The sequence below is a fragment of the Crocodylus siamensis genome, chromosome 15, assembly GCF_052110815.1.
Source record: "Crocodylus siamensis isolate JL-2025a chromosome 15, ASM5211081v1, whole genome shotgun sequence".
Classification (NCBI taxonomy): Eukaryota; Metazoa; Chordata; order Crocodylia; family Crocodylidae; genus Crocodylus; species Crocodylus siamensis.
The window spans coordinates 47,539,886-47,561,456 of NC_143409.1; the positions used below are offsets into that span (position 1 = coordinate 47,539,886).

General features: G+C 46.7%; 1 protein-coding gene across 1 annotated transcript; it reads left to right on the plus strand.

The window, feature by feature from the left end:
• The first annotated feature begins 1,517 nt into the window (after positions 1–1,517).
• Positions 1,518–20,017, plus strand: LOC149852613 (butyrophilin subfamily 1 member A1-like). The gene is made up of 10 exons (XM_090030136.1): positions 1,518–1,729; positions 2,023–2,043; positions 3,954–3,974; positions 5,196–5,216; positions 7,853–7,873; positions 10,504–10,524; positions 12,402–12,422; positions 15,059–15,079; positions 17,710–17,730; positions 18,951–20,017. Exons 1-10 carry the CDS (start codon positions 1,600–1,602, stop codon positions 19,466–19,468), a joined length of 816 nt encoding a protein of 271 aa, XP_089886262.1. The 5' UTR covers positions 1,518–1,599; the 3' UTR covers positions 19,469–20,017.
• Positions 20,018–21,571: the final 1,554 nt, after the last annotated feature.

Sequence of the window (21,571 nt, forward strand, 5' to 3'; positions counted from 1 at the left end):
GTCTGGGCTGTGCAGGCAATTGCCGTCCACCCCTTGGCGGCGCATGCACAGTTGGCCCAGAGCATTATGGCCAGAGAGACCCACAGACAAGGCTTTTCTTATATTAGAATAGTTATTCTCTGTGGGAATAAAAATTGTTTAATTACCCTTCAAGCTTTCTGCACTGAAAAAATGCTTTCTTACAAATCTAATTCAAATTCATGCACATCATTGTTTCCATAAGGAAGGTTCCAGGAGTGTGCTTTCTAAATAATGCATTGAATTTCTCCGCAATATATTGCAACATGGTAATATTGCTGCTCAAACTCCATATCTAGCCCTTCATCTTGCTGGTTAGGAACTGTTCTGAGTTGTCACAGGAGAGGGTTTGAATGCAGACCAAGGTAGGTACAGAAACTTGATCTCTCACTTCCTTGGTGAATGCTCTGCATATGGGGCTGGCATATAATAGGTGGGCTTCTCCTCCTGTGGCTCTTCCTGTAGTGGCCTGGCTTAATTCTTCCAAAGAATCCTTGCAGGCATCTGTCCTAGTATCTGGGTGCTACTGCTCAATAATTCCTCTTGCTTGCAGTGCCCCGCTCAGCATGTGAGTTTTGGGATCCCATTTTGTGGTTGCTAAAATCCCTATGGACTGAGGGTGCTAGGAGTCTGGTTCAGTTTTGGATCAAACCCCATGGGCCAGTAGCCTAGAAGTTATGTGTTGCAGCACCTCTTTTGTAGGTTCCTAAGTCCTCTGTTCTTTAGTGGTTCTGGCCCTGTTTGCATTCTGGGATTCCTTCTGGACCCATCTGAAGAAGACGTACACCTATGATAACGAAAAGCTCTAGCAGGGCTGGTAGAAATAATGGTCCTGGTAGTCTTGGAGAAGCACAGGGAGCTTTGGTGCTATCTTTTACTGAACCAACATGGGAAAGATGCTAGACAAGTGTTCAGGTACAAAGGTGCCTGCTTATGTGTCCTGAAGAAGGTGACTGGAAAAACAGAACTTTTTTTAAAAGCAGTACATTTCATCTGGCTTTTCTGAATGAAGGACCACTTGGCACATAACTCTATAGGTGTGATTTTACACATTTATGCACAATGTAGATACATAATTGTGGTTGCTGTCGACTTTCCCTCTGAGTACACTGTACTATGTCTGTATAGGTACTGGAGCATATATATAATTATAGATCCAATAACTTTCCTCACAATAAAACTATATGCAGCAGTTCTTCAGTGCTGTAAAAGACAGAGGAGGATTGAAAGTTTTATTTTGTTTTGTTTCTAGCAGGTTTATAGAACGGGTGATCCTCTTCCATTACAGAGAGAACTAGAATCCAAATGCTGCACAAGTGCCAAATTTGCAGTGGCTTCTTTCTTGCCGCTTAGCCATGAGGTGAAACAGGATTTAAGTCTGTGAGACAATGTTTGCTGCTTATTAACAGCTAAATCAGTGCCAAAGTCAGTCTCTTAGTTATTAAATCCAGTTTTTAATCTTTGTATGCTGCTGAGATTTGCTACTGTCACTTGCATCGCAGGAAATTCTAGTGGGGAGCTAGTCGTGTATTTCCCTGGAATAAACATATTTCATATTGGTCACAAGTTACAATATAAAACATGCCCCTGGCACCTTGTTTTTCAGCTTTCTTGTTTCCAAGTGTGAATCCCTGGATGGTGGCACTGAGCGTGATCCTGGTGGTGTTGTTCAGTTTCATAATCCTGACCATATATCTCTTCAGAATAAAAGGTAAATACTGGAGAAATATAGTCTAGTTAGAAATTAATTTTATTATAACATAACAAAGAGCATAAGGATAAGATTTTCCTGCAGCAAACCAAGGCAGGCAGGTAGGCATGCTACCACACACCAAGCTTTCAGCACAACGAAGTGCAGTTGGGATATGTTCTAGCAGAAATGTGTAGTCCACACAAGCCATTGCAGGTGAAGATGCAGCAGCACATATTTTATTGTATTCTGTTACATCTCCTACAACAAAATATACTTTTCATAGTGATTTGTTTTTGTCTTTACTTGTTTAGAGAAAAAGAATGCAGAAATCGGTAAGTCTCATTCCTCTTCTTCCATAAGGACAATACTTTGTAGAAAGTGGGTTCCCATGAGAGTGACTGCTTTCTTTCATTTTCTGAGACTCTATTAAAATGTAATTAAAAATGACATGATTTAAGCTGAGAAAATTCATAGGAAAGGGTGATATGAAGAAATGACAGGCAATAGAAATAGAGAGCTTTGAAGTGGAAGGGATCTCACAGTGCAGTTTCCCTTTTTCCCATCAGCCTTTCATTATAGTAGTTACATACTAATGAAACAAAGACACATAATACATAAGAACCAGAGAAAGCACAACCTCTTGCTCTTTACATTAAGGACATGAAACTATCCAAGTGTCAGCAGTTGTAGAATATCTGCACACAACTTTCCCAACCAACAACATCCTTTTCTTCCAGTTGTAAATTCCATGAATAAAAATTATAGTTCTTGAACTTCAGGGTGTCCAGATTCTGGGTAGCTGGGAGCCACAAATCTGGGGCTACACACGTAATTTCTCCCTTTCTTTCGGGGGGGAATATGTACCTGCCTTTTTTAGGAACCCTTTAGCCAGCAGCTGAGGAAGTAAGTCAGGATGTGCGCAGGGACGCAGAGGGGCAGGGTTGGCTCAATGGGAAGGCTGGTTTGCTGGGGGTGCGAGGAACGAGGGACCACAATAACACTTGGTCTCAGAGAAGCAGAGGGCACCCAAACATCCCAGCCCCACCCAAACTCCTCACCTGCTACCCAGATTCTAGCAAACCCTCCTGGAGCCATTCAAACCCCTTCATGCAGACCCTGTTTGCCCTGTGAACCCTCTGATCCCCAAGCTGAAGACAAAATTTCCTCCCCGATCCAACCTAAAGATGTCACTCCACCTTTTACTCTCCCATATCCGCCCAGAGGACCCTGCCTCCCTCCCCTTCTCCTGCCTGGACTGTGCTTTTTGTTACCATCTTCAATATCCCTCTGTGGACCTGCTTTCCCGCATACTCTCCCAGACCTCCCGCAGACCCTGCCTGCCCCCTCCCCACAGTACCCCTCTAGATACTGTCTGCTCCCTGGTGCCCACCCAAGGGCCCCCTGCACCCAACAGTTCTTCCCACTGGTCTCCCCGACCCCTACAACTGCCTTTTCATCAGATAGACATTTTCACCTTGATCTTACTTGCCCCTAATCTCCCCACGTGTCTCTATGTACCATTAAGGGTGGGTGCAGCGGTCATTTGGTAAAACATCAAGAATCTTCAGTCCTGGAAACAGGCATCTGCCTTTTGACACACAAATCTAATTTCACGTGGGTACTTAAACACTACAGCATATTTTGTTTCATTCATTCAGGAACCCTGATGAGTTTGTTAATTTTTTATAATCCTGACCATATATCTCTTCAAAATAAAAGGTGTATGCCTGGGGAATGAATATAGTGTACTTAGTAACTGTATTCTAATATATCCAATATCAGAAGGATAAGATTGACTACGGCCAAATAAAGGCTGGCAGGCAGGCACTCGACCACACACCAAGCCGCCAGCACAGCAAAGTCCAATGGCAACGTGTGCTGGCGGACTTGCGTAGCTTCCGCAAGCCATTGTAAATGAAGATGCAGCAGCACAAGAAAATAAAAGGTATATGCCTGGGGAATGAATATAGTGTAGTTAGCAATTAACTGTATTCTAATAAATCCAAGATCAGAAGGATAAGATTGTACTACAGCCAAATAAAGGCTGGCAGGCAGGCACTCGACCACACACCAAGCCGCCAGCACAGCCAAGTGCAATGGCAATGTGTGCTGGTGGACTTGCGTAGCTTGCACAAGCCATTGCAAGTGAAGGTGAAGCAGCACAAGCCTTATGTATTCTGTTACATGTGCTGTAATAATATAGGCCTTTAATAATGATTTCTATTTGGTTTTTTTTTTTTAGAGAACAAGAATGCAGAAATTGGTGAGTGTCATGACCCTTGTTCCAAAAGGTCGATTTTTTGTAAGATGTTGTGTTCCCATACGAGTGTTTGTGAAATTCATTACTGGGGATGCTTTTAATATGTAATTAAGAAGGACATGACTAAAGCTGAGAAAATTCATCGGAAAGGGTGATATGAAGATGTGACAAGAAATAGAAATACGGAGATTTGGGGTGGAAGAGATCTAACGGTGCAGTTTCCCTTTTTCCCATCAGCCATTCTTTATAGTAGTTACATACTAATGAAACACAGACACATAATACATAAGAAAGAGGGAAAGCCCAACCTCGTGATATGAAGACATGTAAGTGTCAAGAAATGGAAATAGACGGTTGAATTTCACCTGCTTTTTGGGGTGGAAGATCTCACAATGATTTCTCCTGTGGCCATCACGGTGCAGTTTCCCTTTTTCATCAGTTGTACATCAGCCATTCGTCCCAGCAATTATTTCACTTCTAGAAAGTATGTTTGTATAACAGCAAGGCTGTCCAACTAGCAGGCAGCTGAGGGATGCAGATGCTGGGGTGGCAGTTACATACTGGCCCCCTGCCCGAGCTCCTTTCTACCCGCTCAGCTGTTCATGAAACTGCATGCAGACACATAATACAGATGACACATGCTGGAAGATGAAACAGAGAAAGCACAACCTCGTGCACCTGTGTGCCCACGCTCACTATTTTGGTTTAGCTCCTGTTTGGACATTTAGCCCTCTTTCCTACGACATGAAACTGCCTTTTCATCAGATAAGTGTCAGAAAACCTCATTTTGGTAAAACATCAAGCACATCTGCAACACACACACGGGGTGAATTTCACCAGTAAACCTGTAAGAATTCATTGCTTTATTTGCTGTAACAATATCAGATTATCTTGTTAGTAATCATGTATAAGGGTTTGAAGATGTAACAAGAAATGGAAATAGAGGGCTTTGGGGTGGAAGAGATGTCACGGTGCAGTTTCCCTTTTTCCCATCAGCCATTCTTTACAGTAGTTACATACTAATGAAACACAGACACATAATACCTAAGAACAGAGAAAGCACAACCTCGTGCAACTCATATTAAGGACATGAAACTGTGAAAGTGTCAGAAAACCTCACGCACATCCTCAAAACACCGGTGAATTTCACCTGTAAGAATTCATTGCTTTATTTGCTGTAACAGATTATCTTGTTAGTAATCATGTATATTTGATTTTGTTTAGTGAAACAGAAATCCGAAATTGGTAAGTGCTATCTTTCTTCTTCCAAAAGGTAGGGTTTTTTTCTTCTTGTAAAAGGAGGGATTTCCTACTTGCTTGACATTCTTTTCCAGGTGGTTTTTCCAATGTAGTTAAAAATGTTGTAACTAAACCTGAGAAAATGCACAGGAAAGGATGGCATGAAGATGTGATAATCCATCAATAAAAAGAGCTTTGAGGTGGCAAAGATCTCACAATGCAGTTTCTCCTATGGCCATGAGTCAGTATTTCAGTACTTCCATCCTCCTGCAATACTGACACAGAATATGCAAGTAAGGGAGAAAGCACAAGCTCTTGTTCTTCCGATACGGGCATGCACCTATCAAAGCATCATCAGTTGTACAATATCTGGGGCCAGGTATCATGTAATCAATCACCGCCCTTTGTCCCAGCAATATATTTCACTTCTAGAAACCAGGCTCGTATAACAACAAGGCTGTCCAACTTGCAGGCAGCTGAGGGATACAGATGCCGGGGTGGCAGAGTTGGAGGTGGCACACTGTGCTGGGAAGCTCGCCCCCTGCCCAAGCTCCCTTCCACCCGCTCAGCTGTTCAGCTCAGTGTCACTGCCCCCAGCTGCATGCAGAGCTCCCCCATTTTCCTGGCTGTAGTCTCCCCCATACTCCGCGTGCAGATGACACACACTGAAAAGCCCCTCTCATGAAACACTTAACACACACAAGACCGATTCTATGGTCCCTTAGTGTATCATTGTAATCGCCATGCTATTGCAATAATGCGCAGTAGAATTATTCCTCTACAAGCTAGTATCACCCGTGCGCCTGCGCTACGCTGCACTAGTGACAGTTTCGGCTTTGGTTTAGCTCCTGTTTGGACATTTACTAGAGTAAATAAGCAGTAACTACATGGCACTAATGAATGTGTAGACGCAGCCAGGGGGTGCAATATCAACTATGAAAAGTAGACGACATTCCACTTGAGACGTAATGCTGAGATTTTTATGGCCTTGAATGACTTTCCTGGCATGGCAGGGTCTCCCTGGATGTGGCACTTTTAGGGCACATATAGACGTTTGGGGAGGTTAAGGGAGGCTACAGCATGTTAAAGAGCGGGCACCAGATCTAGCTGAGCTTGCCCATGTGCAGACCTTCCACTTACAGCCCTATTTCAGTCTATCTAAGTGCGAAGTGTACAGAGGTTCAGGAAGATTAGATTGGTCTAAAAATGGCCAACCCCAGCTAACATTAGTGTATCTCTGAGGCAGTCGAGTCTAGATCGGGTCCCACAACAGTGACCTAACTGACCTGCTCTACGGTTCCCGGCAGAGTCACAGGGCTGGCAAAAGCAGCCCCAGGCCCCGGGCTGCGCTTTGGTTCCTCAGCCTCTGGCACCAGGGTATTTTTAGCCCCTTGGGCCCTCACGCCAGCCCTAAATAGACAAACCCGCCTGTGCAGAAACCAACCCCCACTGAGCTGACCAAATTCCCAGTCCCACCAGACACTTCTGATTGTGGTTTTAAAGGTGTTCACTTCTGCCAGGAGCTAAGGAAGCAAGTCAGGATGAGCAGGGGGGAAGTGGGGTTGGCTCAGTGCGGGGCACGGACTGGTTTCCTTGGGGTGTGAGGAAGAAGGGGCCAAAATCATCCTTGGTGTCAGAGAAGCAGAGAGCACCCAAACATCCCAAGACTCCCCAAACTCTCCACCTGACCCTGATTCTTCCAAACCCTCCTGGAGCCATTCAGACCTCTTCCCGCAGACCCTGTTTGCCCCGTGAATCCTCTGATCCCCAAGCTGAAGACCAAATTTACTCCCCAATCCACTCTACACAAGTCACTCCTCCTTTTAATTTCTCATATCTGCCCAGAGGACCCTGCCCCCCCTCCCCCTTCTCCTGCCTGGACCGTGCTTTTTGTTACCATCTTGTATACCCCTCTGTGGACCTGCTGTCCCGCATACTCTCCCAGACCTCCCACGGACCCTGCCTGCCCCCGCCCCACAATACCCCTCAACATGCTGTCTGCTCCCTGGTGCCCACCCAAGGGCCCCCTGCACCCAACAGTTCTTCCCACTAGTCTCCCCCACCCCTACAACTGCCTTTTCATCAGATAGACATTTTCACCTTGATCTTACCTGCCCCTAACCTCCCCACATATGTATTTGTAGCATTAAGGGAGGGTGCAGCGGTCATTTTGGTAAAACATCTAGGATCTTCAGTCCTGGAAACAGGTATCTGCCTTTTGACACACAACTCTCATCTCACGTGGGTGGTTAAACACTACAGAATATTTTGTTTTATTTATTCAGTAAACCTCATGGATTTGTTAATTTTTTATAATCCTGACTATATATCTCTTCAAAATAAAAGATAAATGCCTGGGGAATTAATATAGTGTTGTCAGTAAGTAACTCTATTCTAATAAATCCAATATCAGAAGGATGAGATTGTACCACAGCCAAATAAAGGCTGGCAGGCAGACACTCGACCGCACACCAAGCCGCCAGCAGAGCAAAATGCAATGGCAACGTGTGCTGGCGGACTTGCGTAGCTTCCACAAGCCATTGCAAGTGAAAATGCAGCAGCACAAGCCTTATGTATTCTGTTACATGTGCTGTAACAAAATAGGCCTTTAATAACGATTTTCTTTGTTTTTATTTGTTTAGAGAACAAGACTGCAGAAATTGGTGAGTGTCATGACCCTTGTTCCAAAAGGTCGATTTTTTTAAAGGAGTTGGGTTCCCATATGAGCAATTGTTAAATTCATGACTGAGGATGCTCTTAATATGTAATTAAGAAGAACATGACTAAAGCTGATAAAATTCGTCGGGAAGGGTGATATGAAGATGTAACAAGAAAAAGAACTAGAGAGCTTTGGGGTGGAAAAGATGTCAAGGTGCAGTTTCTCCTATGGCCCTGTGTCATTATTTTAGTACTTCCATCCTCCTGCAATACTGACACAGAACATGCAAGTAAGGGAGAAAGCACAAGGTCTTGCTCTTCCGATACGGGCATGCACCTATCAAAGCATCATCAGTTGTACAGTATCTGGGGCCAGGTGTCATGTAATCAATCACCGCCCTTTGTCCCAGCAATATATTTCACTTCTAGAAACTAGGCTCGTATAACAACAAGGCTGTCCAACTTGCGGGCAGCTGAGGGATACAGATCCCAGGGTGGCAGAGTTGGAGGTGGCACACTGTGCTGGGAAGCTCGCCCCCTGCCCAAACTCTCTTCCACCCGCTCAGCTGTTCAGCTCAGTGTCACTGCCCCCAGCTGCATGCAGAGCTCCCCCATTTTCCTGGCTGTAGTCTCCCCCATACTCCGCGTGCAGATGACACACACTGGAAAGCCCCACTCATGAAACACTTCATGCACAGAAAACCGATTCTGTGGTCCCTTAGCATATCATGGTAATCACCATCCTATTATAATAATGCGCAGTAGAGTTACTCCTCTGCAAGCTAGTATCACCCGTGCGCCCACGCTACTCTGCACTAATGACAGTTTTGGCTTTGGTTTAGCTCCTGTTTGCACATTTACTAAAGTAAATGGGCAGTAACTACATGGCACTAATGAATGTGTAGACGCAGCCAGGGAGTGCAGTATCAACTATGAAAAGTAGACGTCATTCCACGACGCAATGTTGAGATTTTTATGGCCTTGAATGACTTTCCTGGCATGGCAGGTTCTCCCTGGATGTGGCACTTTTTAGGGCACATATAGACATTCAGGGAGGTTAAGGGATTGCTAGAGCATGTTAAAGAACGGGCACCAGATCTAGCTGAGCTTGCCCATGTGCAGACCTTCCACTTATAGCCCTATTTCAGTCTATCTAAGTGCGAAGTGTACAGAGGTTCAGGAAGATTAGATTGGTCTAAAAATGGCCAACCCCAGCTAACATTAGTGCACCTCTGAGGCAATCGAGTCTAGATCGGGTCCCACAGCAGTGACCTAACTGGCCTGCTCCATGGTTCCCAGCAGAGTCACAGAGCTGGCAAAACCAGCCCCAGGACCCGGGCTGTGCCTCTGTTACTCGACCCCTGGCACCAGGCTATTATTAGCCCCTTGGGCCCTCACGCCAGCCCTAAATAGACAAACCCGCCTGTGCAAAAACCAACCCCCACCGACTTGACCAAATCCCCAGTCCCACCAGACAATTCTCATTGTAGTTTTAAAGGTGTTCACTCGTGCCAGGAGCTAAGGAAGCAAGTCAGGATGAGCAGGGGGGAAGTGGGGTTGGCTCAGTGCGTTGCACGGGCTGGTTTCCTTGGGGTGTGAGGAAGAAGGGGCCAAAATCATCCTTGGTGTCAGAGAAGCAGAGAGCACCCAAACATCCCAAGCCTCCCCAAACTCTCCACCTGACCCTGATTCTTCCAAACCCTCCTGGAGCCATTTAAACCTCTTCCCGCAGACCCTGTTTGCCCTGTGAACCCTCTGATCCCCAAGCTGAAGACAAAATTTGCTGCCCAAACCACTTTATGGAAGTCACTCCTTCTTTAAATCTCTCAGATCTGCCCAGAGGACACTGCCTCCCACCCAACCCTTCTCCTGCCTGGACCACGCTTTTTGTTAGCATCTTGTAGATCCCTCTGTGGACCTGCTTTCCCGCATAGTCTCCCAGACTTCCCAGAGGCCTTGCCTGCCCCCTCCCCACAATACCCCTCTAGATGCTGTCTGCTCTCTGGTGCCCACCCAAGGGCCCCCTGCACCGAACAGTTCTTCCGACTAGTCTCCCCCACTCCTCACAACTGCCTTTTCATCAGATAGACATTTTCACCTTTATCTTACCTGCCCCTAACCTCCCCACATGTGTACCATTAAGGGAGGGTGCAACTGTCATTTTGGTAAAACATCTAGGATCTTCAGTACTGGAAACAGGTATCTGCCTGTTGCCACACAACTCTAATCTCATGTGGGTAGTTAAACACTACAGAGTATTTTGTTTCATTAATTCAGTAAACCGGATGGGTTTCTTAATTTTTTATAATTCTGAGCATATATCTCTTCAAAATAAAAGGTATATGCCTGGGGAATGAATATAGTGTAGTTAGCAATTAACTGTATTCTAATAAATCCAAGATCAGAAGGATAAGATTGTACTACAGCCAAATAAAGGCTGGCAGGCAGGCACTCGACCACACACCAAGCCGCCAGCACAGCCAAGTGCAATGGCAATGTGTGCTGGTGGACTTGCGTAGCTTGCACAAGCCATTGCAAGTGAAGGTGAAGCAGCACAAGCCTTATGTATTCTGTTACATGTGCTGTAATAATATAGGCCTTTAATAATGATTTCTATTTGGTTTTTTTTTTTTAGAGAACAAGAATGCAGAAATTGGTGAGTGTCATGACCCTTGTTCCAAAAGGTCGATTTTTTGTAAGATGTTGTGTTCCCATACGAGTGTTTGTGAAATTCATTACTGGGGATGCTTTTAATATGTAATTAAGAAGGACATGACTAAAGCTGAGAAAATTCATCGGAAAGGGTGATATGAAGATGTGACAAGAAATAGAAATACGGAGATTTGGGGTGGAAGAGATCTAACGGTGCAGTTTCCCTTTTTCCCATCAGCCATTCTTTATAGTAGTTACATACTAATGAAACACAGACACATAATACATAAGAAAGAGGGAAAGCCCAACCTCGTGCTCTTCACATTAAGGACATGAAACTATGCAAGTGTCAGAAAACCTCACGGACATCTTCAAAACACGGTTGAATTTCACCTGTCAGAATTCATTGCTTTGGGGTGGCAAAGATCTCACAATGCAGTTTCTCCTGTGGCCATGAGTCATTATTTTAGTACTTCCATCCTCCTGCAATACTGACACAGAACATGCAAGTAAGGGAGAAAGCACAAGCTCTTGCTTCCGATACGGGCATGCACCTATCAAAGCATCATCAGTTGTACAATATCTGGGGCCAGGTGTCATGTAATCAATCACCGCCCTTCGTCCCAGCAATATATTTCACTTCTAGAAAGTATGTTTGTATAACAGCAAGGCTGTCCAACTAGCAGGCAGCTGAGGGATGCAGATGCTGGGGTGGCAGAGCTGGAGGTGGCACATTGTGCTGGGAAGCTGGCCCCCTGCCCGAGCTCCTTTCTACCCGCTCAGCTGTTCAGCTCAGTGTCACTGCCACCAGCTGCATGCAGAGCTCCCTCATTTTCCTCGCTGTAGTCTCCCCCATACTCCCCATGCAGATGACACATGCTGGAAAGCCCCCCTCATGAAACACTTAATGCACACAAGACCCGTTCTACGGTCCCTCTCTGTATCATGGTAATCACCATGCTATTACAGTAATGTGCAGTAGAATTAGTCTTCTACAAGCTAGTATCACCTGTGTGCCCACGCTACTCTGCACTAGTGACAGTTTTGGCTTTGGTTTAGCTCCTGTTTGGACATTTACTAAAGCCCTCTTTCCTACGACCCCAAAAGTTCTTCTCACTAGTCTCCCCCACCCCGACAACTGCCTTTTCATCAGATACACATTTTCACCTTGATCTTACCTGCCCCTAACCTCCCCGCATGTGTATTTGCACCATTAAGGGAGGGTGCAGCGGTCATTTTGGTAAAACATCAAGGATCTTCAGTCCTGGAAACAAGGAATCTGCCTTTTGACACACAACTCTCATTTCACGTGGGTGGTTAAACACTACAAAATCTTTTGATTCATTCATTCAGTAAACCTGATGGGTCTGTTAATTTTCATAGTCCTGATCATATATCATTTTAGAATAAAAAGTTAATGCCTGGGAAATGAATATAGAGTAGTTAGTAAGTAACTGTATTCTAATAAATCCAATATCAGAAGGATAAGATTGTACTACAGCCAAATATGCTCTTAATATGTAATTAAGAAAGACGTGACTAAAGCTGAGAAAATTGGTCGGGAAGGGTGATATGAAGATGTAACAAGAAATGGAAATAGAGGGCTTTGGGGTGGAAGAGATGTCACGGTGCAGTTTCCCTTTTTCCCATCAGCCATTCTTTACAGTAGTTACATACTAATGAAACACAGACACATAATACCTAAGAACAGAGAAAGCACAACCTCGTGCAACTCATATTAAGGACATGAAACTGTGAAAGTGTCAGAAAACCTCACGCACATCCTCAAAACACCGGTGAATTTCACCTGTAAGAATTCATTGCTTTATTTGCTGTAACAGATTATCTTGTTAGTAATCATGTATATTTGATTTTGTTTAGTGAAACAGAAATCCGAAATTGGTAAGTGCTATCTTTCTTCTTCCAAAAGGTAGGGTTTTTTTCTTCTTGTAAAAGGAGGGATTTCCTACTTGCTTGACATTCTTTTCCAGGTGGTTTTTCCAATGTAGTTAAAAATGTTGTAACTAAACCTGAGAAAATGCACAGGAAAGGATGGCATGAAGATGTGATAATCCATCAATAAAAAGAGCTTTGAGGTGGCAAAGATCTCACAATGCAGTTTCTCCTATGGCCATGAGTCAGTATTTCAGTACTTCCATCCTCCTGCAATACTGACACAGAATATGCAAGTAAGGGAGAAAGCACAAGCTCTTGTTCTTCCGATACGGGCATGCACCTATCAAAGCATCATCAGTTGTACAATATCTGGGGCCAGGTATCATGTAATCAATCACCGCCCTTTGTCCCAGCAATATATTTCACTTCTAGAAACCAGGCTCGTATAACAACAAGGCTGTCCAACTTGCAGGCAGCTGAGGGATACAGATGCCGGGGTGGCAGAGTTGGAGGTGGCACACTGTGCTGGGAAGCTCGCCCCCTGCCCAAGCTCCCTTCCACCCGCTCAGCTGTTCAGCTCAGTGTCACTGCCCCCAGCTGCATGCAGAGCTCCCCCATTTTCCTGGCTGTAGTCTCCCCCATACTCCGCGTGCAGATGACACACACTGAAAAGCCCCTCTCATGAAACACTTAACACACACAAGACCGATTCTATGGTCCCTTAGTGTATCATTGTAATCGCCATGCTATTGCAATAATGCGCAGTAGAATTATTCCTCTACAAGCTAGTATCACCCGTGCGCCTGCGCTACGCTGCACTAGTGACAGTTTCGGCTTTGGTTTAGCTCCTGTTTGGACATTTACTAGAGTAAATAAGCAGTAACTACATGGCACTAATGAATGTGTAGACGCAGCCAGGGGGTGCAATATCAACTATGAAAAGTAGACGACATTCCACTTGAGACGTAATGCTGAGATTTTTATGGCCTTGAATGACTTTCCTGGCATGGCAGGGTCTCCCTGGATGTGGCACTTTTAGGGCACATATAGACGTTTGGGGAGGTTAAGGGAGGCTACAGCATGTTAAAGAGCGGGCACCAGATCTAGCTGAGCTTGCCCATGTGCAGACCTTCCACTTACAGCCCTATTTCAGTCTATCTAAGTGCGAAGTGTACAGAGGTTCAGGAAGATTAGATTGGTCTAAAAATGGCCAACCCCAGCTAACATTAGTGTATCTCTGAGGCAGTCGAGTCTAGATCGGGTCCCACAACAGTGACCTAACTGACCTGCTCTACGGTTCCCGGCAGAGTCACAGGGCTGGCAAAAGCAGCCCCAGGCCCCGGGCTGCGCTTTGGTTCCTCAGCCTCTGGCACCAGGGTATTTTTAGCCCCTTGGGCCCTCACGCCAGCCCTAAATAGACAAACCCGCCTGTGCAGAAACCAACCCCCACTGAGCTGACCAAATTCCCAGTCCCACCAGACACTTCTGATTGTGGTTTTAAAGGTGTTCACTTCTGCCAGGAGCTAAGGAAGCAAGTCAGGATGAGCAGGGGGGAAGTGGGGTTGGCTCAGTGCGGGGCACGGACTGGTTTCCTTGGGGTGTGAGGAAGAAGGGGCCAAAATCATCCTTGGTGTCAGAGAAGCAGAGAGCACCCAAACATCCCAAGACTCCCCAAACTCTCCACCTGACCCTGATTCTTCCAAACCCTCCTGGAGCCATTCAGACCTCTTCCCGCAGACCCTGTTTGCCCCGTGAATCCTCTGATCCCCAAGCTGAAGACCAAATTTACTCCCCAATCCACTCTACACAAGTCACTCCTCCTTTTAATTTCTCATATCTGCCCAGAGGACCCTGCCCCCCCTCCCCCTTCTCCTGCCTGGACCGTGCTTTTTGTTACCATCTTGTATACCCCTCTGTGGACCTGCTGTCCCGCATACTCTCCCAGACCTCCCACGGACCCTGCCTGCCCCCGCCCCACAATACCCCTCAACATGCTGTCTGCTCCCTGGTGCCCACCCAAGGGCCCCCTGCACCCAACAGTTCTTCCCACTAGTCTCCCCCACCCCTACAACTGCCTTTTCATCAGATAGACATTTTCACCTTGATCTTACCTGCCCCTAACCTCCCCACATATGTATTTGTAGCATTAAGGGAGGGTGCAGCGGTCATTTTGGTAAAACATCTAGGATCTTCAGTCCTGGAAACAGGTATCTGCCTTTTGACACACAACTCTCATCTCACGTGGGTGGTTAAACACTACAGAATATTTTGTTTTATTTATTCAGTAAACCTCATGGATTTGTTAATTTTTTATAATCCTGACTATATATCTCTTCAAAATAAAAGATAAATGCCTGGGGAATTAATATAGTGTTGTCAGTAAGTAACTCTATTCTAATAAATCCAATATCAGAAGGATGAGATTGTACCACAGCCAAATAAAGGCTGGCAGGCAGACACTCGACCGCACACCAAGCCGCCAGCAGAGCAAAATGCAATGGCAACGTGTGCTGGCGGACTTGCGTAGCTTCCACAAGCCATTGCAAGTGAAAATGCAGCAGCACAAGCCTTATGTATTCTGTTACATGTGCTGTAACAAAATAGGCCTTTAATAACGATTTTCTTTGTTTTTATTTGTTTAGAGAACAAGACTGCAGAAATTGGTGAGTGTCATGACCCTTGTTCCAAAAGGTCGATTTTTTTAAAGGAGTTGGGTTCCCATATGAGCAATTGTTAAATTCATGACTGAGGATGCTCTTAATATGTAATTAAGAAGAACATGACTAAAGCTGATAAAATTCGTCGGGAAGGGTGATATGAAGATGTAACAAGAAAAAGAACTAGAGAGCTTTGGGGTGGAAAAGATGTCAAGGTGCAGTTTCTCCTATGGCCCTGTGTCATTATTTTAGTACTTCCATCCTCCTGCAATACTGACACAGAACATGCAAGTAAGGGAGAAAGCACAAGGTCTTGCTCTTCCGATACGGGCATGCACCTATCAAAGCATCATCAGTTGTACAGTATCTGGGGCCAGGTGTCATGTAATCAATCACCGCCCTTTGTCCCAGCAATATATTTCACTTCTAGAAACTAGGCTCGTATAACAACAAGGCTGTCCAACTTGCGGGCAGCTGAGGGATACAGATCCCAGGGTGGCAGAGTTGGAGGTGGCACACTGTGCTGGGAAGCTCGCCCCCTGCCCAAACTCTCTTCCACCCGCTCAGCTGTTCAGCTCAGTGTCACTGCCCCCAGCTGCATGCAGAGCTCCCCCATTTTCCTGGCTGTAGTCTCCCCCATACTCCGCGTGCAGATGACACACACTGGAAAGCCCCACTCATGAAACACTTCATGCACAGAAAACCGATTCTGTGGTCCCTTAGCATATCATGGTAATCACCATCCTATTATAATAATGCGCAGTAGAGTTACTCCTCTGCAAGCTAGTATCACCCGTGCGCCCACGCTACTCTGCACTAATGACAGTTTTGGCTTTGGTTTAGCTCCTGTTTGCACATTTACTAAAGTAAATGGGCAGTAACTACATGGCACTAATGAATGTGTAGACGCAGCCAGGGAGTGCAGTATCAACTATGAAAAGTAGACGTCATTCCACGACGCAATGTTGAGATTTTTATGGCCTTGAATGACTTTCCTGGCATGGCAGGTTCTCCCTGGATGTGGCACTTTTTAGGGCACATATAGACATTCAGGGAGGTTAAGGGATTGCTAGAGCATGTTAAAGAACGGGCACCAGATCTAGCTGAGCTTGCCCATGTGCAGACCTTCCACTTATAGCCCTATTTCAGTCTATCTAAGTGCGAAGTGTACAGAGGTTCAGGAAGATTAGATTGGTCTAAAAATGGCCAACCCCAGCTAACATTAGTGCACCTCTGAGGCAATCGAGTCTAGATCGGGTCCCACAGCAGTGACCTAACTGGCCTGCTCCATGGTTCCCAGCAGAGTCACAGAGCTGGCAAAACCAGCCCCAGGACCCGGGCTGTGCCTCTGTTACTCGACCCCTGGCACCAGGCTATTATTAGCCCCTTGGGCCCTCACGCCAGCCCTAAATAGACAAACCCGCCTGTGCAAAAACCAACCCCCACCGACTTGACCAAATCCCCAGTCCCACCAGACAATTCTCATTGTAGTTTTAAAGGTGTTCACTCGTGCCAGGAGCTAAGGAAGCAAGTCAGGATGAGCAGGGGGGAAGTGGGGTTGGCTCAGTGCGTTGCACGGGCTGGTTTCCTTGGGGTGTGAGGAAGAAGGGGCCAAAATCATCCTTGGTGTCAGAGAAGCAGAGAGCACCCAAACATCCCAAGCCTCCCCAAACTCTCCACCTGACCCTGATTCTTCCAAACCCTCCTGGAGCCATTTAAACCTCTTCCCGCAGACCCTGTTTGCCCTGTGAACCCTCTGATCCCCAAGCTGAAGACAAAATTTGCTGCCCAAACCACTTTATGGAAGTCACTCCTTCTTTAAATCTCTCAGATCTGCCCAGAGGACACTGCCTCCCACCCAACCCTTCTCCTGCCTGGACCACGCTTTTTGTTAGCATCTTGTAGATCCCTCTGTGGACCTGCTTTCCCGCATAGTCTCCCAGACTTCCCAGAGGCCTTGCCTGCCCCCTCCCCACAATACCCCTCTAGATGCTGTCTGCTCTCTGGTGCCCACCCAAGGGCCCCCTGCACCGAACAGTTCTTCCGACTAGTCTCCCCCACTCCTCACAACTGCCTTTTCATCAGATAGACATTTTCACCTTTATCTTACCTGCCCCTAACCTCCCCACATGTGTACCATTAAGGGAGGGTGCAACTGTCATTTTGGTAAAACATCTAGGATCTTCAGTACTGGAAACAGGTATCTGCCTGTTGCCACACAACTCTAATCTCATGTGGGTAGTTAAACACTACAGAGTATTTTGTTTCATTAATTCAGTAAACCGGATGGGTTTCTTAATTTTTTATAATTCTGAGCATATATCTCTTCAAAATAAAAGGTATATGCCTGGGGAATGAATATAGTGTAGTTAGCAATTAACTGTATTCTAATAAATCCAAGATCAGAAGGATAAGATTGTACTACAGCCAAATAAAGGCTGGCAGGCAGGCACTCGACCACACACCAAGCCGCCAGCACAGCCAAGTGCAATGGCAATGTGTGCTGGTGGACTTGCGTAGCTTGCACAAGCCATTGCAAGTGAAGGTGAAGCAGCACAAGCCTTATGTATTCTGTTACATGTGCTGTAATAATATAGGCCTTTAATAATGATTTCTATTTGGTTTTTTTTTTTTAGAGAACAAGAATGCAGAAATTGGTGAGTGTCATGACCCTTGTTCCAAAAGGTCGATTTTTTGTAAGATGTTGTGTTCCCATACGAGTGTTTGTGAAATTCATTACTGGGGATGCTTTTAATATGTAATTAAGAAGGACATGACTAAAGCTGAGAAAATTCATCGGAAAGGGTGATATGAAGATGTGACAAGAAATAGAAATACGGAGATTTGGGGTGGAAGAGATCTAACGGTGCAGTTTCCCTTTTTCCCATCAGCCATTCTTTATAGTAGTTACATACTAATGAAACACAGACACATAATACATAAGAAAGAGGGAAAGCCCAACCTCGTGCTCTTCACATTAAGGACATGAAACTATGCAAGTGTCAGAAAACCTCACGGACATCTTCAAAACACGGTTGAATTTCACCTGTCAGAATTCATTGCTTTGGGGTGGCAAAGATCTCACAATGCAGTTTCTCCTGTGGCCATGAGTCATTATTTTAGTACTTCCATCCTCCTGCAATACTGACACAGAACATGCAAGTAAGGGAGAAAGCACAAGCTCTTGCTTCCGATACGGGCATGCACCTATCAAAGCATCATCAGTTGTACAATATCTGGGGCCAGGTGTCATGTAATCAATCACCGCCCTTCGTCCCAGCAATATATTTCACTTCTAGAAAGTATGTTTGTATAACAGCAAGGCTGTCCAACTAGCAGGCAGCTGAGGGATGCAGATGCTGGGGTGGCAGAGCTGGAGGTGGCACATTGTGCTGGGAAGCTGGCCCCCTGCCCGAGCTCCTTTCTACCCGCTCAGCTGTTCAGCTCAGTGTCACTGCCACCAGCTGCATGCAGAGCTCCCTCATTTTCCTCGCTGTAGTCTCCCCGAGAGTGGGATTGAAGACAGGCAGTGGACAGTGCATAGGGAGATGAACTGTATCCGTGCTCTCCCCTTCACACCCTCTGCTGGGCTCTCCTCAGCCCCAGGGTCTCTCATCGCTGCCTGTGACCGGCAGGTGCAGGAGGGGAACGATGCCGTGTCCCAGCCCTGGCCCAGCCGGTGCGTTTCTGTCCCTGGCCCGTCTCTTCCTGCTGGGGGGAATCGGCCCTGCCCTTTGCTGAGGTCTCCGGGCTCCTTCCTGCTCGGGTCAATCCCGGATTCACCTCCAGCTGCAGCCAAAGCTGCCCCTGCCTCGATCACCCCCTGTCCTCGGGATGAGCTCTGCTCCTCACGCTCCTGTATCTCCTTTCCCCGCAGAGGAGGTGATTCTGGATCCAGACACGGCTCATCCCGAGCTCGTCCTGTCTGACCATGGGAAGAGTGTGAGATGGACAGACACACCGCAGGATCTGCCCCACAATCCTGAGAGATATGACTCTGAGTGCTGTGTGCTGGGCCGTGAGGGATTCACCTCAGGGAGACACTGGTGGGAGGTGGAGGTGGGGGAGGGGAGGTGGGGCGTGGGGGTGGCCAGAGAGTCCGTGATGAGGAAGGGATGGATCAGATTTAGCCCCAATGAGGGGGTCTGGGGTGTGCGGTGCCGGAGTGGTCAGTACGCAGCTCTCACTGCCCCTGATCCCACCCCCCTGTCCCTGCACCGGGCGCCCAGCAGGGTCGGGGTCTGTCTGGACTGCACATTGGGGCGGGTGTCGTTTCTCAATGCTGACACCGGGGCCCCGATCTTCACCTTCCCGCCGGCCTCATTCACGGGGGGCAGGATCCGGCCCTGGTTCCTGTTGGGGGACGGTGAAATCAATCTCAGACAACGCCAGTGAGAGGGAAAGGAAACATACAAGACAGGACCTGTTAGTTGCCCCTCTGGCCTCAGTCGTGCTCATATCTGTGACCCTGGAGGACTCCTCTCCCTGCAGACGATCAGCGGGGCCGTGTCCCTGACCCTGGACGCGCAGGTTGGGTTTCTTCATCCCCCGACCACGGAGAGCAGGACGTGGCTGAGCTGGACGGTCCGTCTCTGGCCCGTGGGTCATTTCCTGCATGACCGAGGGGCCCTCGGGGGCCTGTGGGGTCCGGCACTGACGGGTGCAGCTGCGGGGGGTCGGGTGAGAGGCAGCGAAGAGGAGGCTCCAAAACCCGGGGCCAGTTGTGTTGGGAAATGCAGTTGTACCTGGCCCTGGTGTTCATTGCAGCACTCCTTGTTCAGAGCCTGCGGTCCTGAGAAGTGGAGCTGCTGCTGCTGCTTAAAAAGTGATTTCTGCAGATATTGCCCCTTTTCCCTCATTCTTATAATTGAAAAATCACTCCCAAGTGATTCATTGTCCTCATGATTGCAGTCAATAAAGCTGTTGCTGGTAAATATAAACATATCTTCTGCTTGTTCATTGCAGCGCTCCTTGTTCAGGGCCTGTGCTCCTGAGAAGTGGAGCTGCTGCCGCTCTTAAAAAATGACTTGTGCAAATTTTGGCCCTTTTCCCTCATTGTAATTATTGAACAATCACTCCCAAGTGATTAATTGGACTCACTATTACAGTCAATAAAGGTATTGCTAATAAATATCAAAGTATCTTTTGTTTGGTGATTGATTGATTTATTTCACATCTCATTTCCATGTCATAAATGTTGTGGAGCCAACAGGTTTCGTTAAGACATTTCATTCCTCATTAACAAAACTGATCGCCTTCCCTGGCAAGTTCCCATGTCAGTCTGGTGGGACTGTAGCATCACTGCTTGTGTTGCCCATGAGCCAGACACACACAAACCTTTTCTATGGTTGTGGCCAAATCCCAATGCATCAGTCATCAGTTTGCCCTTCCTAGTCATTTAAAAACCCAGGTTCACAAATTGGAAAATCAAGAAAATGTGAAGTAAAGCTCATGCTCACACTCCTTACAGTGGCTATGATAGTAAGAAATATCAGTGTCACGTCTGCTCAGAGTTACTGATGTATAAACTGTGAGGAAACAAACTTATCTAAAGAATTAGATTGTCCACATCCAGAGTTAAAGTGACCCATGCAGCAAGAGATGTCATTGTCACCGATCCCTTGATTCAGGGCTGATCTCTGCCATGACTCAGTGATGGGTCTTGAGGTGAGTTAAGAGTCCAATCCTTGAGCCATCTGCAGCAGTTACAGGTCTTTCCTCAGGAGAAAGTAGGCTGTGGGCAGTGATTCCTGCGCTTGTCTTTTCTCCGTCCTCTCTTCTCTGCTTTGAAGGCAGTATGCTTCACCTTGCAATGGACGGCCATCAGCTGAGCCTGCATCATCACTGCAGACAGCTGGTACACAGCACTTTCTAGCTCTTCAAGTCAACATCCGTTTCCTACATGTATTCCCTTAATATGCCCTTACAGCAGTTCCTCTGGCCACTGTGAGATCTCAGGCCAAGCCTAGACTGGGAGCTGAGCAGGTGTTTTGGGAGTCCTGAGTCAAGAGTTAGGCATCCCCACACAATGTCTGGTCTAACGAACTTGGTGCTTGAGGATCACTGACTCCATGCTGGTAACACTGGCTTCAGCCAGGATGCTGGCGTTTGTGTGACAATATTCCCATTTCATGTGGAGCGGAGGATCTTCCTAGGACATAGGTAGTGATCCCTGTACAGGCTGTTGAGATGACCATGGTAGGTCACCCACATTTCACACTTGTAGTGGAGAGTGGGGATGACCACTGCATGGTAGATCTGGATCGTGGTGTCTTTCCAGAGACCTTGATGAATAAAGACACGAAGCAATATCCCAAATGAGGCACCTGCGCACTGGATCCTATACTGGTACGTGTGTCGGTAGCAAGAGGAGGATCAGGGCAAGTGTGGGTCCCTTACTGAATGAGGGAGGCAACCTCGTGACGGAGGACGCAGAAAAAGATAACGTGCTCAATGCCTTTTTCACCTCAGTCTTCACAGTCAAGCACAGCTCCCACA